General features: G+C 36.9%; 1 protein-coding gene across 2 annotated transcripts in view; it reads right to left on the bottom strand.

Moving 5' to 3' along the window:
• Window positions 1-234: 234 nt before the first annotated feature.
• FAM240B (family with sequence similarity 240 member B) overlaps window positions 235-19,105 on the bottom strand; it is a 40,974-nt gene continuing 22,103 nt past the window's right edge. For both annotated transcript variants that reach the window (XM_045839836.1, XM_045839837.1), the window contains exons 2-3: window positions 13,470-13,615; window positions 235-878 (exon numbers count right to left, since the gene is read on the bottom strand). In XM_045839836.1, the coding sequence (XP_045695792.1) occupies window positions 785-878; window positions 13,470-13,612 (237 nt within the window). In that variant the 5' untranslated portion in view covers window positions 13,613-13,615 and the 3' untranslated portion in view covers window positions 235-784. The remainder of the gene's footprint in view (window positions 879-13,469; window positions 13,616-19,105) is intronic.

The raw sequence follows: 19,105 nt of genomic DNA, 5'->3' as shown, positions 1-19,105 counted from the left end.
ACTTGGAATGCTTCTTTCCAGCCCCTTCTTGCCTGTAAGGTCTCTTTTGAGAAATCAGCTGACAGTCTGATGGGAACTCCTTTGTAGGTTACTGTCTCTTTATCTCTTGCTGCTTCTAGGATTCTTTCCTTTATTTTTACCTTGGCCAATGTAATTATGATGTGCCTTGGTGTGTTTCAGAAGAAAGAAAGAAATAACCACACAGAAAAGAATGAACAAATAAGAATTCAAAAAAATGAGGAGAGGCTTAGGAACCTCCGGGACATCTTTAAACGTTCCAACAACAATTGCTTTATTTCTATAAGTGGTTGCATTTTTGTCTTGACACAAAAGGGGGCAGAAAGAAAAGGCTGTATGACTCTGTTTTCCCAAAAGACAAAGGGAAGCCAGATTCCCATCATGATGACCGCCCTTGGTAAGCTTAGGTAAAACATTCAGATTTCAAAATGAGAAGAAAATATGGAAATAAATTGTACTACAGAGACCTTTGAGATGGGGGAGTATTAATTCCAAGAGCTTTCAATATTAAATAACCTGAGCTTCACATTCCACTGGCAGTCATTCTATTCTCTGTGCAGGGAGGAGTGAGTTGGACAATATCTTCCATAACCTTTATTAGCATGGGGGGGGGGCAGTAAGTCTCACATATAAATTCCTTCACAAATGGGAAGTCAAATAGGAAGTGTCCTGCTTAGTAAATCACATAATGGGGTTGCTAGTTTTATCTCTTAGAAAAGTGCCTTTGGTGACTTGTTATCTTTGAAGTGGATGAGCCAGGAGGATGTCAGCCCACAATGTTTCCCTGCTTTTCCTTCTCCCCAGGACTGTCCAGCATTCTCAGTCTTTCCTCCAGTCTCTGCTTCCATTCTTCTCTGAGCCTTAGGAGGAGAAACAATACACGTGGCTTAGTGCATTTGCCTCCACATCTGCTGGTCCAGTAAAGTTTTCTTTTCCTTCTAAAGAATATATATTTTTTAATTTAAAAAATGTTTATTGATTTTAGAGAGAGAGAGAGAAACATTGATGTGAGAGAGAAACATCAATCGGTTGTTTCCCATATGTGTCCCAAATGGGGATCAAATCCACAACCTAGTATGTGCCCGGAGTAAGGATTGAATCCATGACTTTTTGGTGTATGCAAGAATGTTCCAACCAACTGAGCCACATAGATAAAGGCCTTATAAAGAATATCTTTAAGAGAAATACATGACTTTTACAAATTAGTGAAGAAAAAGATGAATAGATAGATGAGAAAAGTCTATGAATATATAGTTTTCTCTAAAGTTTTCTTCTTAAATTTATATGTAACTCAATCAAGAGTATGTAAACTCAGTCAAGATTTTAGCAGAACTTTTTTGTAGATAAGAACAAACTGATTCTAAATTTTATATGAAAAGGTAAAAGAAATAGGTTAGTGAAAACAATTTTGAAGAAGTAAGTTGGAGAACTGACACTACATGATTTTGAGGCTAAATATTAGGTTACCACCATCAGGATGGTGTGGCATTGGTGAAGAAACAGGCAATAGATCAATGGGATGAAATAGAGAGTCCAGAAATAAATATACATAAATATGGCCAATTGATTTGGACAAGAGGCAAAGACAACTCAATGGAGGTAGCTGTGTGTATGTGTGTGTGTCTGTGTGTGTGTGTATAAATTTAAACAAATGGGACTAGGACATCATACATCCATATTCAAAAGAAAAGATGGGTTTGGATCCATACCCCACATCTAGTAGCATAGAACTGATGTAAAATGTAAGACTAAGACTTCTAAGGAAAAAAACCATAAAATAATATCTTTATTATTTTCCTGGAGATAAAGGAAGAATTTTTAGATACAACACAAAGAATGATTTATATATAAAAAAAGAAAATTTGGGACTTAAATTTACTCTGTGAAAGACACTCTAAAGAGAATAAAAGACAAACCACAAACAGGGAGAAGATATTTGCAAATAGCATACTTAGAGACTTGTTTCCATAATATACAGCTAAATATACCACAGGCAAAAAAATTTGAACAGACACTTTACTAAGAAGTGGTATGGATGACAAATCAGCACATAAAAGATGCTCAACATGATTAGAAAAATGCAAATTAAAACTGCAATGAGGTACCACCAATATCATAGAATGATCAAAATAAACAAAAAAGAAAAAACAAGAACACCAAGAACCCACAAAAACCCACAAAAGAAAAACATGTAAAAATAAAATTAAAAAATAAACTCTTACAACAAAAGCCAAAACAAATGTTGGCAAGAACATTGAGTAGCTTGAACTCTCTCACATCATTTGGAAATGCAAAATGGTACAGTCAGTATGGAAAACAGTTTAGCAGTTTCCTATACAAATCAACTTAAATTTACTATATGATCCAGTAATCTCAATCTGGGTATTTACTCAAAAGAAATGTCAACTTATATCCACACAGACACCTATATGTAAATGTTCATGGCAGTTTTATTTATAGTCACCTAAAACTGGAAGTAATCTAAATGTCCTTCAACTAAGGAATGGATAACCAAATTACAACACATCTATGTAACAGAATAGTATTCAGTGATGAGAAGGAATGGGAAATTGATACATACAAGAATTATGTCCCAAAGGACCACATACTGTAAAATTCACTTATGACATTCTGAACAAGGCAAAACCAGAGGGATAGAGAACGGATCAGCAGTTGTTAAGGACTGGAAATTGGCAGAGGAGTTAACCATAAAAGAGCACAATGAGGACATTTTTGAGAGCAATGGAACTGTTCTATATCTTGATTGTGGTGATCACATCATTCTGAGCATTTATCAAAACTCATAGAACTGTATACAAAGAGGAAACAAATGCATGGTGCTTATAAATCAATAAAGAAGAAACTCTGTAGTCAAATGGATAGAGGATGTAAATTGGCTCCTCCAGAAGAAGAAATTCAGCTGTTTCCTATACATATAACAAATTTCAATCAAACTTATAATTAATTAAATTCAGTTTAAAACACAGGCTGAACTAACAAGCAAAACAGAGACAGACTTATAGATAAAGAGCAGACTGACAGCTTTCGGCAGGGGTGGGGGGAAGCCTGGGGTTGGGTGGAGGAATTGAGCAAAACAAAAACAGAAAAGAGAGGGAGAGAGCGAGAAAGAACTCATGGACATGGACAACAGTCTGGTGATTGCAGTAGTGGGGGATGGGTGGAGGTGGAAGAGGGTATGGGAGAATAAATGGTGATGAAAAAACAAACAAAACAGAAGAAAAAGTCAGTGAGATTCTATGTTCATTTGTTTGATTAATATAGTTAAGTTTGATAACACAGGATATTAGCAACTGTGGAAATTAGTACTCCCATACTCAGGGTGAAAGTTGCAAGAAAAGAAGGCTATCAAACTTTTAAAAACTCTTATTTTTGACCTAACATTTTCATTTATATGAAGTTATCCCACAATATTTATCCATATATGCAAGAAGATATGCACAGGTATCTTTATTACAACATTGTTTGTGAAGCCTAAAAATGAAAAATGAACTGTCTTTCGCTGTGACTGGTTAAATATGTTGTTACATCATTACAATAGAAAACACTAAAGAAGAACTGATTGGGCTATCTTCTTAAGACAGACTAGGTTTAAAAAGTTAGGGGCTTTTTACATAAAAATATTGGATACATATTTATTTTCTTATTCAAACTTGGGTTTTGGGGAAAGATATACAAGGAACCATGGATGGCAGGGCTCTTCAGAGGGCAGGTCTAGGAGGCTCAGTGGGAAGGACACTCATGCTTAAATATACACCCTTTCTTGATGCTTGAATTTAAAAAATATACACCTGTGTTAATTTCTTAAGGGTAAAAATAACCAAAATGAAAAGATTAGATAATTGCTTTTATTAATTTTGTGGGGCTGCCATAATAAAATACCAGATTGTGTGGCTTAAACAATAGAAACTTATTTTCTCACAGTTCTGAAGGGTGGAAAGTCCAAGATCAAAATGTGGGTAGGTTTGATTTCTCCCAAGATATTTCTTTGGCTTGTAGATGGCCCTCTTGCTCCATCCTCACATGGCCTTTTCTCTCTAAGTGTACATTCCTGATGTCTCTTTATGCGTTCAAGGTCCTCTTTTAATAAGGACATCAGTTAGATTGGATTAGGGCCCACCCTAAAAGTCTCATTTTAACCAAATCAACTCTTTTAAAAGTGCTATCCTCAAATATTGTTACATTCTGAGGTACAGGGTGGGAATTAGGGCTTCAACATATGAATTGAGGGGCATGGTTCAGTTCATAACTGATTAAGTGAAATAATACATTCTAATACAGGAAAAGAAATACACGATAAAATATTTAAAATGATTCAACATTATTTTTACTCTTATAAATAAAATAATACTTAATACTCTGCCCATGTACCAGTCTATTTTCTCCAGAGTGATTCCCAGATGTAAATAGCTTAGAGGGCATAAATACTTTGAAGACTCTAGAAGCATTTTACCTTATTGGCTCCAGGAAACTTCTTACTTAAAACTCTGCTCAATTATGGGCCCAAGAAAGAAGGGAGGAAATCTGGAGTGTCAACCTGTCAGCTTGTTGTTGTTTGTGGTGTTGCTTAAGCAGATTAGCAACTGAGGATTGGAAGTTAAAATATTGAGAGAATTAGGGGTCTGGGAGAATGTTAAAACACTGGTTATAATCCTCATTCTACCTCAACTTTAAATAAAAGCAAATGACATAAACATGGTTTGCCTGTTTGAGAGGGGGATAAAACGGAACTGCTGTTCTCCCATTAGTGGGCAACTGTCTCACACAGATCTTTCCACATTTTACTAAAGGACTGATGATTTATTACTCTTATACAGACTTCTGTTATTATTCATCTATGAGTAATTTTCATAGTTACATTTCTTCATTATGGTTGTTAAATATTAATTCTATATTTTAATTTTTAACCAACCTCTTCAACCTGGAGACTATCTAGGCTCACAAATTGTTTTTGTTTAGTATCTGAAAGTTTCTGTAACTAAATATGCCTCAGAAGTACATAAATTTTGTCAGTGGGATCTTTTAAATCTCACTAATAAGGGTTGATGTCTGTGTTTCACTGAACTTGAGGGACTTCTTTTTTTAATTGTTTTTATTTTTTTAAAGATTTTATTTTTATTTTTTAAATATATTTTATTGATTATGCTATTACAGTTATCCCATTTACACCCCCTCCCACTCACATTACCCCACTTTAGTTCATGTCCATGGGTCATACATATAAGTATTTAATTCTTAATTCATGTCCATGGGTCATACATATAATTCTTAACCTACCTATTTTCTATTGTCTGTTTATTTTGTACCTACCATTTATGCTACTTATTCTCTGTACCTTTTCCCCCTCTCTCCCCTTCCCATTTCCCTACTGATAACCCTCTATGTGATTTCCATTTCTGTGATTCTGTTCCTGTTCTACTTGTTTGCTTAGTTTTTGGTTTTGTTTTTGTTTTTGTTTTAGAATCAGTTGTTAACAACTGTGAGATTGTTGTAATTTTACTGTTCATATTTTTTATCTTTTTCTTAGATAAGTCCTTTTAACATTTCATATAATAATGGCTTGGTGATGGTGAACTCCTTTAATTTGACCTTATCTGGGAAGCACTTTTTCTGCACTTCCATTCTAAATGATAGCTCTGCTAGATAGAGTAATCTTGGATGTAGGTCCTTGCCTTTCATGACTTGGAATACTTCTTTCCAGCCCCTTCTTGCCTGTAAGATCTCTTTTGAGAAATCAGCTGATAGCCTTATGGGCACTCCTTTGTAGGTAACTGTCTCTTTTTCTCTTGCTGCTTTTAAGATTCTCTCCTTATCTTGAATCTTGAGTAATGTAATTATGATGTGCCTTGGTGTGTGCTTCCTTGAGTTCAACTATTTTGGGACTCTCTGAGCTTCCTGGACTTCCTGGAAGTCTGTTTCCTTTGCCAGATTGGGGAAGTTCTCCTTTATTACTTCTTCAAATAAGCTTTCAATTTCTTGTTCTTTCTCTTCTTCTTCTAGCACCCCTATGATTTGGATGTTGGTATATTTAAAGATGTCCTGGAGTTTCCCAAGTCTCTCCTCATTTTTTTGAATTCTTGTTTCTTCAATCTGTTCTGACTGAATGTTTATTTCTTCCTTCTGATCCAAACTGTTGATTTGAGTCCCAGTTTCCTTCCCGTCACTGCTGGTTCCCTGTATATTTTCCTTTATTTCACTTAGCATAACCTTTATTTTTTCCTCTAATTTGTAACCATATTCAACCAATCCTGTGAGCATCCTGATTACCAGTGTTTTGAACTGTGCATCTGACAGTTTGTTATCTCTTCATTGCTTAGTTGTATTTTTTCTGGAGTTTTGATCTGTTCTTTCATTTGGGCCATTTTTTTTTGTCTCAGAGCACCTGTTAGGTAGTAAGGGACAGAGCCTTAGGTGTTCACCAGGTCAGGGAAACCCACATGGCTGCGTTGTGAGGGTGTATGTGGGGGAGGGGTCCAAGAGGGAACAATGCCACTTACTCTGCTCTCTACCAGTTTTCAGTCACTTCCCCTGCTACCCACAATCACATTTGGCCCTTCTGGTGCTGATTCTCAGGTGGGTAGGCTTGTGTACATTCTAGGACCCTGTGGTTCTCTCCAATGAATTCTCCTGTGAGGCTGGGAGTTTCTCCCACTGCTGCCTCAACTCCCACAGATGTTTTCAGTTAGAGGCTTTGAGGTTTTATTTCCCCACACTGGAACCCGGGGTTGTGTGGTTTGTCTCATGCCCCAGTTGTTTCTCCTGATTTATTTGCACTCGAATGTGGGACCACCCAGTCCTCTAGCTACCTCCTCACCAGGTCCTGCAGCCACCATCTTGCCATGAGTCCTCTCCACCTGGCTGCCTATCTCCACCCCTCCTACCGATCTGGATGCATGTGTTTTTTTTTAAGCTCCTTGGTTGTCAGACTCCCATACAGTTTGATTTTCTATCAGTTCTGGTTGTTTTTTGGTTTTAAATTTGTTGTTGTTCTTCTTTTGGTTGTGTGAGGAGGCACAGTGTGTCTACTTATGCCTCCATCTTGGCCGGAAGTTATTTATTTATTTTTAGAGAGAAGGGAAGGAAGAGAGAAAGAGAGGGAGAGAAACATCAATGTGTGGTTGCATCTTGCATGCCCACAACTGAGCTCCCAGCCAGCAACCCAGGCATGTGTTCTGACTGGGAATTAAACTGGTGACTCTTTGAGTCACACCATCCAGGGCTGCACTTGAGGGACTTCTTGATATAACATAGGTTCACTTATTAATTAAAAGGGATTTAACTCTTCCTTAGTGTGGTGGGTATGAAAATGTGCCCCTTGGAGATCCTGCTGGCCAATTGCCTTCTTTTGTAAATAAAGGTTGATTGAAATGCAGCCCTGCCCATTTGCTGACATACTATCTGTAATTGCTTTCACATAACAATGGCAGAGTTGAGTAGTTGCAAAACAGATCACATGTCCAACAAAGTAAAAAATATTTACTGCCTTGTCCTTTACAGAAAATGTTTGCTGAGCCTACATCTGGATTTAGGTGAGTGGGAGAGAAAATCCTCATAATGTAGATTAAATTTAGAAGTGGGAATTGTCTATAGTCATCACGATGTGAATAACAAAAACAAACAAACAAGAAACAAAAAGAAAAACAAAAAAATGTGAAAATAGTAGAAAACTATTATCTTTAATGATGTGATCTTTTTGCTAACTTGGATAGTAAGTAAGCATTTGCCTGATTTTGTTAAATCATCCTTGAATTATAACTGTAGGCTAGCTATTCTTCTATAGATAAAAGAATTTGGCAAAAACCAATAGAAGCAAACTATGACAATAACTTGACTGTACAGAATTTACAATAAAGAACATTTCTTATTATTTATAAATTATGTTATCCTTTATACCAGTAAAATTTATAATAAACTTATATATGTATATATCATACATGTATACATTTTTTCCACAGACCCAGTTGGTAAATATTTATAAGCACACCACCATGTTCTGCCCATTTTTTCTCACAGGTACTTTCCCCAATAAATGTCATACTCATCTAATCTTACCTTGCCCTCTGCTTCTTAAGGACCTAAATGAGACAATTTGAAGGATGAGTTTATTCTAGGAACACAATTTAAGAATCTTGGGTTTATGACACATGATTTACTTTTTTTTAAAGATTTTATTTATTTTTAGAGAGGGAAGGGAGAGAGAAAGAGAGAGAGAGAGAAACATCAATGTGCAGTTGCTGGGGGTCATGGCCTGCAACCCAGGCATGTGCCCTGACTGGGAATCGAACCTGTAATGCTTTGGTTCGCAGCCCGAGCTCAATCCACTGAGCTACACCAGCCAGGGTGACACATTATTTACTTTTTATAACAGCTATTTAATTCGTGTTTACTGTCAGATGATGAAGGATACAGGATGTTATTTACCTAATTTCCCTTTACAAACTGTTTTATGAATATTTAGACCGTTTGCTGCTCCTTTCTGGTCAATATCTTTCACTGTTGTGTCATTTCCACTTGTCTTTGGGTGGTGAGTATTTGTAGTAAGAAAAGACAATATGAGCAAGATCATGCTTAAAATTTGGCTGTACAGACTCAGATACAGTAGAGGATCAATACAACTGACATTAAAGCTTAAAGAAAACATTTTTTCCTTATGCCTAGAAATATTGATCTCTCTTTTCAAATGGAAATGAAATAATGTCTCCTGTTTATTGTTTTTGATTTACTTGATTTGTGGAAGAGTTGTAGTTAATATCTAGGAACACAAATTATCCTTGATAAATATGAGGTTTGATTAGAAAGTACAATGGTATTCATGTGATTCTTGAACCAGAATCATAATGTTCTCACTGGGAACCAGTGAAGATCAGTTAGGCACATAGATTTTTTCTCTCATGTGCTAGTCACTATATGTATGTGTCAGTTTGAGTCCTCCAAGAAGCAGATTTGGAGTAATCACTCACAAAAAAATGGAGGGTGGAAGGGAACTGAAGTGGTAAGAGAGCCTTCAGACTTGAATCCTATGAAAGGACAAAAAGAAGGAAGCAATGCTTAGGTAGGAAGAGCCCCACACCACAGCAGAATTCTGAGAGAGTGTGGCCTGGGCCAACGGGGTAACCCTGAGCAAAAGTCACCCATTTGAGGAGCCCTGTCACCTAAAAATTGCCCAGGACTAGTTACTTGTGCCCTGACCAGTCATTGTTTAAGAGCAGTTGGAGGTTAGTGGCCTAGGCTCAAACAGAAAGGGAGATCCAAAAAGGTGGCAGCTAGAGCTTTCAGTCAGCTATGCTCTCCATTGCAAGTTATCTTGAAGAACCTCTGAGTAGAGCACTTTTGTGGCTACCCCAATATATAAAGAAGAGTAGTAAAATAATAATCCCCATCATGAAGGAATTTACTGTTTAAGTTCTTGGTCTCCTGTTTCAGATCTCAGTACTCTAATTGTAATCTCTGAACTTTTTGTTTTAATATGGAAGGTAAGATGATGATTTTGCTGCTCCTACTCCAGTACAGTAATGAATATGCCTTTACAGTGGTTTTCTCTTAGTGAGGATAGATAGATCTGATTTTGGTTTTCTTGTGACCGACCTGCAACTTACTGGCTGGATCTGGTTATAGGGCAGATCGTGTCAACAATCAACACAGGCTGTCAGCCTCAGCACACCCAACAGACCAACTCAATTTATCAGCCACTTTCCTTACCCCTTCAGCTTGAATAAAAAAATCTAACTAAATTTTTTCTCACTAGTTGTTCTTTGAAGACTAAATCTTATTTTATAAAAAGTTTGAAATAATTATTTCATCTGGCTGTAGGAGGTTATGAGTGGAATATTTTGTTACCTGCAGCTGAAAGCATTCTGATTAACACAGTTGATAAGCAGGAATCTGAGCAGAGGGAGATGAGTGATCTTGAGTTATCAAAGCTTGATAAACTTCTCTCTCCACTCAAGTCCACTATATTTAATGTCTACTTGACACTATGAGTTCTACTAAATTCTTAAGAGGTATTTTGAAGACTGTACTATTGTATATAAGCACTGTATGTTTCTCAGTTATGATTATAGTCCAGTCATTTAGACTTAGGTATTAATATAATTTGTCATTTAACACCCTGGCTGGCATAGCTCAGTGGATTGAGTACAGGCTGTGAACCAAAGTGTTGCCAGTTCAATTCCCAGTCAGGGAACATGCCTGCGTTGCGGACCAGGTCCCCAGTGGGGGCCATGTGAGAGGCAACCACACATTGATACTTCTCTCACTCTATTTCTCCCTCCCTTCCCCTCTCTAAAAGAATAAATAAATTTAAAAAAATATCTTTAAAAAATATAATTTGTCATCTAAACTGAAATACTTTTGATAATAAAAGAGAGTACAATCTATAATTATAACAAAATGATAGATGTATACCTAGACTGTCCCAACAAACCAGGAGTTTTAGCCATCTCATACCTTTGCTACACTTGACTTTTCCCAGATTCCCTCAATCAGTTATTGGCAAACAGTTTTCAACTTCTCCAACCTATGTTGTGTTGCTTCTTTCTAGTTTGATTCAGAGAGAGTAATCGAATTTCACACTTCTCCTAGAGATCTCACCTCCAGGGCCTCTGCCAGATACCTCAATTATCACATTTTTCTTAGTCAGTAAACCTGCAGGCATGTGTTAATGAGCATGTCCATGACAAAACACTTGTTTCCTTCTATGCACCTTTGGCACAAGTTCTTGTTGGGCTCAGCATTGTGAGAGCAACATAAAGTAATATTGACTTTGTTATATCAACAATAGGGGTGATGGAAATTTTTGAGTTTTTTGTCTTCTACTGTTCACTTAGAATATTTCTTAATTGCACAGTGACTTGAATGAATTTGCCTATAGAGTTGGAGGGTAGACTAAAAAAGGATGTGTGTGCTGAGAGTGTGCACTTGTGTGTGTTGGGGATGTGCAGTTTGGGGAGGCATAGCCCATGGGGCTAGAGTAGGGCTCAGGAGGTTTATGGCATTCATTGGTTTGCAAGGGTACACTGCATTTCGAACTCTCTGATCACATCAGCACGATTTAAACAAATGTTCTTAGTTCTGGTTTGGTCAAAACATTTATATATTATTTGTGCAACCAGGTTTATTAGAGATATATGTGGATGCTTTTTGTTTTGTTTTTGCTTTTTGGCAAAAATAATGACAAAACTGCTAAGTTATCATTTATTGTTTACCAAATTAAGATGGCTTTTGAATTTTTTATTCATGGTTTATAAGGGCAATAGTTCTGAGAGGCTCAGAACAGAAGAGGAGAAACAGGAAGCTGTCCCTACTCCTCTGCTCCTTAGATCTTCCTCTGCTCCAAGCAATGCAGCTGCTTTGCCCATGTCTTTAAACTTTTGGCGGGGGGGGGGGGGGATATAATGATGAAATCTTTCAGTGCTACATCACAAATGTGATGAGCACATTTTGAAGATTTTTTCTTTTGCCTGTGGAAAGAAGCCAACCTATCTCGAACTTTGATGGGGATTGTTTCTGTGGCATATGGGAGCCTGGAGAATTAATGAATTTGTTTTATGTACCATTTGTAATTGACTACCTTTTGTATAATTTTTTTTCCTAATTACAAAATGTCTCCATATCATTATAGAAGCTTTGGACAAAGTAAGGCATACACATACAATATCTGCCATCCCACCAGTCAAATATCACCACTCTTAATATCTGAGTGTATTTTTCTAACTTTTTTTCTACACATATAGATTGACTTTGTGTGTGTATTTATATACAAATATTTTGACAAACATCACATCACATTGCAAGTTTTGCTTTTAATATTGCACCCCCAAGCTTCTGAAGGGAAGATGCTGTACAGCGTTCATACTGGGATCTCGTTCCCAGTGGGCTTGTGGACAAGGAGTGAGGGGAGGAAGATGGCAGGGACCACACAACTGACTCATTTTGCTCTCCTGCAATCTCCAGGACTAGATACTTTAACATGTGAATCTTCCAGCATGTGAAAAAGCCTGGTTTTGCTTGCTGGAATGATGGCAGAGTTCTTCTCTGGTTATAAAGAAATGCTATTTCTCCTTTGGGCTTAAGAAAGGTTTTTTATAAGTTTAGTGTTGATTCAACACTTGTAATTACATATATTTTCAGCTCAGCATGCTCAGAAATGTGGAGACACAGTGCCATGATGACTAGCAGAACACTCAGCTCCCACTCCCCTTGTGAGTGGACATTTTGACAAACAGACAGCTTGGCTGGGCTGTTTATATTTTAGAGACAGAAAATCCCAGACAGTCCCTGAAAACCCTTTTAGTCAGAGCATTTTTGACACATATGACACATGTCTTCTCATATAAGTAAATGTTCCCTTCTGAGCAGAATCCTTTGGTTAGAACAAGTTCGTTTGTCAATGAGGAAAAGACCACATTAGCCTTCCCCCAATATCTTAATATGTATCATTCTAGATGTGGGATCTTTCACACCTACACATATATATTGATCTAATTCTGAAATTTAATATTACCTCATGTGCTGGGGATTGCAACAGAGGTGGGATGAAGAAGATTTTTTTAGCTCATCAAGGTATTATAAATGACAGAACCTCATTTTTATTTACATAAAAATGTTCATCTTTATATACAAGACATTGGTGCTCAGTTGGGGGGACTTTGCCTTCCAGAGGCATTTGTTAATGTTAGGAGATATTTTAGGTTGCCACAGTGGGGCAAGGCAGTCCTACTGGCATCTAATGTTTTGAGGGATACTGATGAACACCTTAAAAAACACAGGATTTCCCCCCACAACAAAGAATTACCTGGCCCTTAATGTCAAATATGCTGAGGTTGAGAAACCCTGGTATAGATTGTAGTAAGATTGAATAAACAGATGATTTAGTCATGTCTTTAACTTTCTATATTTTATGATGTTCTGACATCTTAAAAATCTTCCTGGCCACAGAAAGACTGCCCTTCTCAGGGTTGCCCTTTCTTACAGAGAACAAAATCCTTGACTGCTAGCATCTAAACCAATCCTGCATCTGTTCCCTGAACCACTTCCTTATCTAACTGTCATACATGAGGTCATATTTCCCCTGTCCTAAATCATTGTAGAGCCAGGTACCAGGCAACTAGGGACCACATCTGTAGACTAATGCCCTCTAGAATTATTCAAACTAGCCAGTCTTAAACTATTTACCCACTCCTTCCTTGCCTTACCCATGGAAACTCCATTAAAGGCTCTGACTTAGATTTTCCCATTTGTTCTGTTTTCTGCCACTTGATCAAAACCTGGTGCTATCTCTGTGGCTCTGCACGGCATATGGTGACCCTGCCAGCCTGGAGACCTCATTCTTAGAAGAGTGGGTAATGAAAACAATTTAGTCTCCCCACCTTCACATCTGGTCTATTTCCAGGGAAATCTACTCTTCAGAAGTAGCAGAGAAACAACCCACATACTTTTTCAGGGCGCTCCTTCCCTGACGATCTTCTTCCAGTTCCCGGTAACAAGTCTGTTTGCTAATTTCTTTTTCCCAGAAGCTTTTGAGCTCGTGACACGTTTCACAGCAGAAGACTTCCCGACGGATGTATTGATTATTCATCCCCTAAAAGACAAACAAACAGAGCAAAATACAAATCCAAGCCCTCCAAATAAAGCCATTCTAATTTCAGAGTGGTGAAAGATGAGTTTGAACCAAGACATTGTCATTTATACTTTTTGTGACTGTAGACAACTCAACTCACATAGTCACTATGAGTCTATTTCCTCAATTGAAAATGGAGATAATAAGCCCTGGCTGGCGTAGCTCAGTGGATTGAGCATGGACTGGGAACCAAAGTGTCCCAGGTTTTATTCCCAGCCAGGGTACATGCCTGGGTTGCAGGCCATAACCCCCAGCAACTGCACATTGATGTTTCTCTCTCTCTCTGTCTATCTCCCTCCCTTCCCCTCTAAAAATAAACAAATAAAATCTTAAAAAAAAGAAAATGGAGATAATAATAGTTATGTCAGAAAATATTGCAAAAATTTTGAAATGAACAAAAAAAAGATGTCTAGTAACACTTCCAGGTTATCTGATTGTTATAGGAACTGGCCAGTCTTACTATCTTTGAGCTAGTTTACAACTTAAAATATAGAAAATAATATGGTAGCTCAAATAATTCTTGAACATAGAAATTCAAATAAATTTTGATCAATGGAATGCAGTTAATATCCCCATGAATATCAACCAATTTTTCAAGTACTTGTAAATTCATCTCAGTATTCTTGATTGCCTGTTGTGTGTGTTTCTTGAATTCTCCTTTGAATCAGTTGAAGTATCTTCCTAGTTGCCTCATTAATTATGTTTAATAAGATACTTGACTTTTTTTTTTCATTGTTCACTATAGTCTGCATTTCCCCCACCACTCCCCCGAACTCCAGCCATCCCCACCTCCCCCCATCCCAGCCCCACTTGGATTTTTGTCCATGTGTCCTTTATAGTTGTTCCTGAAAACCCTTTCACTCTTCCACCCATTATCCTCTCCCACCTTCACTCTGGGTACTGTCAGTTTGTTTTTTATTCCAATATCTCTGCTTGCATTTTGCTTGCTTGTTTGTTTTGTTGATTAGTTTCCAATTATAGGTGAGATCATATGGTATTTGTCTTTCACTGCCTGGCTTGTTTCACTTAGCATAATGCTCTCCAGTTCCATCCATACTGTCACAAAAGGTAGGTGTTCCATCTTTCTTCCTGCTGCATAGTATTCCATCATGTAAGTGTACCACAGTTTTTTTGATCCACTCATTTACTGATGAGCACCTAGGTTGCTTCCAGTACTTGGTGATTATAAATTGTGCTGCTATGAACATTGAGGTGTATAGGTTCTTTTGAATTGGTGTTTCAGTATTCTTAGGATATAATCCCAGCAGTGGAATTGCAATTCATTCCACTGCTGGGATTACATTATTCAAAGGCAATTCCATTTTTAGTTTTCTGAGAATATTCCATACTGTTTTCCACAGTGGCTGCACCAGTGTGCAATCCCACCAACAGTGCACTAGGGTTCCCTTTTCTCCTCTCCTCTCCAACACTTGTTTGTTGATTTATTTATGATGGCCTTTCTGACCAGTGTGAAGTATTTTCCTACTGTGGTTTTAATTTACATCTCCCTGATGGCTAGTGATGCTGAGCATCTTTCCATATGTCTCTGTGCTGTCTGTATGTCCTCCTTGGAGAATTGTCTGTTTAGGTCTTTTGCCCATTTTTTAATTGGGTTATTTGTCTTCTTAGAGTGGAGTCATGTGAGTTCTTTATATATTTTGGAGATCAAACCCTTGTCTGAAGTATTATTGGCAAATACGTTTTCCCATACAGTTGATTCTCTTTTCATTTTAATGCTGTTTTCTTTAGCAATGCAAAAGCTTTTTAATTTGATGAGGTCTCATTTGTTTATTCTTTCCTTTATGTTCCTTGATCTAGGGGACATATCAGTGAAGATGTTGCTGCTTGGAATGTCTGAGATTTTCCTGCCAATATTTTCCTGTAGGATTTCTATGGTGTTTTGACTTATATTTAAGTCTTTTATCCACCTTGCATTTATTTTTGTATAGAGTGTAAGTTGGTACTCGAGTTTCATTTTTTTGCATGTAGATGTCCAGATCTTCCAAAACCATTTGTTGAAGAGGCTATTTTTACTCCATTTTATGCTGCTGCCCTTTGTCAAATATTAATTGACCATAGAGACTTTGGTTTATTTCTGGGCTCTCTATTCTGTTCCATTGGTTCGTGTGTCTGTTCTTATACCAGTACCAGGCTGTTTTGATTACAGTGGACTTGTAATACAGTTTGATATCAGGTATTGTGATGCTTCCTACTTTGCTCTTCTTTCTCAAAATTGCTGCAGCTATTTGGGGTCATTTGTGGTTCCATACAAATTTTTGAAGTGTTTGTTCTATATCTGTAAGGTATGCCATTGGTACTTTAACAGGGATTGTGTTGAATCTATAAAGTGCTTTGGGTAGTATGGACATTTTGATGATGTCAGTTCTTCCAATCCATGAACATGGTACATGATTCCGTTTGTTTTGTCTTCCTTAATTTCTTTCTTCAGTGGTGTGTAGTCTAGGTCTTTTATCTCTTTGGTTAGGTTTATTCCTAGGTATTTTATTCTTCTTGTTGCTATATCAAGTGGGATTTTTTTTTCTGATTTCTGTTTCTGATATTTCATTTTTGGTGTACAAAAATGTCTTTAATTTCTGAATATTGACTTTGTATCCTGCTGTTTTGCCAAATTTGCTTATTAAGTTGAGTATTTTTTTTTGGTGGAGTCTATAGAATGTTTTATATACACTCTCATGTTATCTGCAAACAATGACACTTTCCCTTCCTCCTTTCAAATTTGTATGGCTTTTATTTCTTTTTCTTTTCTGATTGCTGTGTCGATGACTACCAATACTATATCAAATAGAAATGCTGAAAGCTGACATCCTTATCTTCTTCCTGATCTTACTGGGAAAGCTTTTAGTTTTTGCCTATTGAGTATGATGTTGGCTGTAGGTCTCCTGCTTTTGGCTTTTATTATGTTGAGGAACATAATAAAGCTTTATTATGCCCCCTCTAGTCCCACTTTGCTGAGTGTTTTATCATAAATGGGTTCCGTAACTTATCAAATGCTTTTTCCTCATCTATTGATATGATTATGTGATTTTTATCTTTCCTTTTGTTTATGTGATGTATTATGTTAATTGATTTGTGAATATTGTACCATCCTTGCATCCTTAGGATGAATCCCATTTGATCATGATGTATGATCTTTTCAGTGTATTGCTGGATGCATTTTGCCAAAATTTTGTTGAGGATTTCAGCATCTAAGTTCATCAGTGATATTGGCCTGTAGTTTTCTTTCATTGTTGTGTCTTTATCTGGTTTGGGGATTAGGATGATTGTGACTTCATTAAAAGAGTTTGGGAGTCTTCTATCTTCTTGGGATTTTTGGAATTGTCTGTGAAGGATAGGTGTTAGCTCTTCCTTAAATGCTTTGTAAAATTCTCCTGTGAAAACATCTGGTCCAGGGCTTTTGTGTGCAGGGAGTTTCTTGATTACTGCTTTGATGTCATCAGCCTTTATTGGTCTCCTCAGACTTTCTGCTTCTTCTTTTTTCAGTTTTGGAAGATTATATATTTCTTAAAATTTTACTATTTCACCAAGGTTTTCAAATTTCTTGGCATATAGTTCTTCATAGTAATATCTTACAATCTTTTGTATTTCTGTGGTATCAATTGTAATCTGTCCTCTTTCATTTCTGATTGTGTTTGTTTGGGTCCTCTCTCTCTTTTTTTCTTGATGGATCTGCTTCAAGGCTTGTCAATTTTGTTTATCTTTACAAAGAACCAACTCTTGGATTTACTGATCTTTAGAATTGGTCCTTTAGTCTCTATACCATTCAATTCTGCTCTGATGTTGGTTATTCCCTTCTTTCTACTGGCTCTGGGCTGTCTTTTTTGTTGTTCCTCCAGTTCTTGTACATGTAGAGAGGGGTTGTTTATTTGAAATGTTTTTATCTTTTTTAGATAGGCTTGTATCCCTATGAACTTCCTTCTCAGGACTGCCTTCACTGTGTCCCATGAGTTTTGAATTGTTGTGAGTTCATTTTCATGTGTTTCCAGAGCCTTTTTTATTTCTTCCTTGATCTCATTCTTAACCCATTCATTGTTTAATTGCATGCTATTCAATGTCCAAGAGTTTGAGTGTTTTTGAGTTTTCTTCTTGAGGCTGGTTTCTAGTTTCAGTACCTTGTGGTCACAAAAATGTTTGATATGATTTCAACTTTCTTGAATTTTGTTGAAACTTCTTTTGTGTGCTATCATGTAGTCTATCTTTTAAAATGTTCCATGTGCATTAGAAAAGAATATATATTTTGCTTCTTTGGGTTGAAAGTTCTATACATATCAGTTAAGTCCATTTGATCTAAGGTATTGTTCAATGCCGCAATATCCTTGTGGATATTTTGTTTGGAAGATATACCCAATTTTGACAGTGGGGTGTTAAAATCCCCTATTATAATTGTGTTGCTTTCAATATCTTTCTTGACATCCTCCAAGATTTTCTTTATGTATTTGGGTGCTCTTATGTTGGGTGCATATATATTTATGATGTTTACATCTTCTTGATGGATTCTTCCCTTGAGTATTATGAAGTGACCTTCTGGGTCTCCTTTTATGACACTTGTTTTGGAGTTTATGTTTTCTCATATGAGTATTGCTACCCCAGCTTTTTTTTCCTGTGCATTTGCTTGGAATATTTCTTCCAACCCTTCCAACCCTTCAGACTATCAGTCTGTGTAGGTGTTTTGTTCTGAGGTGGGTCTCTGGTAGCCAGCTTATGTATGGGTCATGATTTCTTATCCATTCAGCTATCAGCTATACTATGTCTTTTGATTGGAGCATTTAATCGATTTATGTTTAAGGTTATTATTTATAGGTATCTATTCATTGACATTTACTTCCTTTGTACCTGTGTTCCTCTCTCTCTCTCACTCTTTTTCTTCCTTTTCTTAAAGCAGTCCCTTTAGCACATCTTGGAGTGCTGGTTTGGTGGAGGTGTATTCTTTGAGCCTTCTTTTGTCTGGAAAATTCCTTATTTGGCCTTCCTTTTTAATTGAGAACCTTATTGGATAGAGCAGTCTCGGTTGAAAGCCTTTGATTTTCATTACTTGGAATATTTCCTGCCATTCCTTTCTGGCTTGCAGGGTTTCCATTGAGAAGTCAGCTGCTAGCCTTATTAGGCTGCCTTGTTTGTTACTTCCTGTTTCTCCTTTGCTGTCTTTAAGATTCTGTTTTTGTCTTGGAATTTTTATATTTTAATTATGATGTGTCTTGGAGTGGGCCTATATGGGTTTCTTCTTGAGTGCTGAGCCTCTGTGTTTCCTGGATTTGTGTGACTTTTTCTCTCATCAAATTAGGGAAGTTTTCCATCATTACTTTTTCAAACAGGTTTTGTATCTGTTGCTCTTCTTCTTCTCCTTCTAGGACCCCTGTTATACACATATTATTTTGTTTCATGTTGTCCTGCAGTTATCTTAACACCTCTTCATTCTTTCTGGGTCTTTTTTCC

The sequence above is a fragment of the Phyllostomus hastatus genome, unplaced genomic scaffold (assembly GCF_019186645.2).
Source record: "Phyllostomus hastatus isolate PE091 unplaced genomic scaffold, TTU_PhHast_1.1 phas_contig_312, whole genome shotgun sequence".
Taxonomy (NCBI): domain Eukaryota; kingdom Metazoa; phylum Chordata; class Mammalia; order Chiroptera; family Phyllostomidae; genus Phyllostomus; species Phyllostomus hastatus.
Note: the sequence above shows the minus strand (reverse complement) of the source record. Positions and strands in the feature narration are given on the sequence as shown.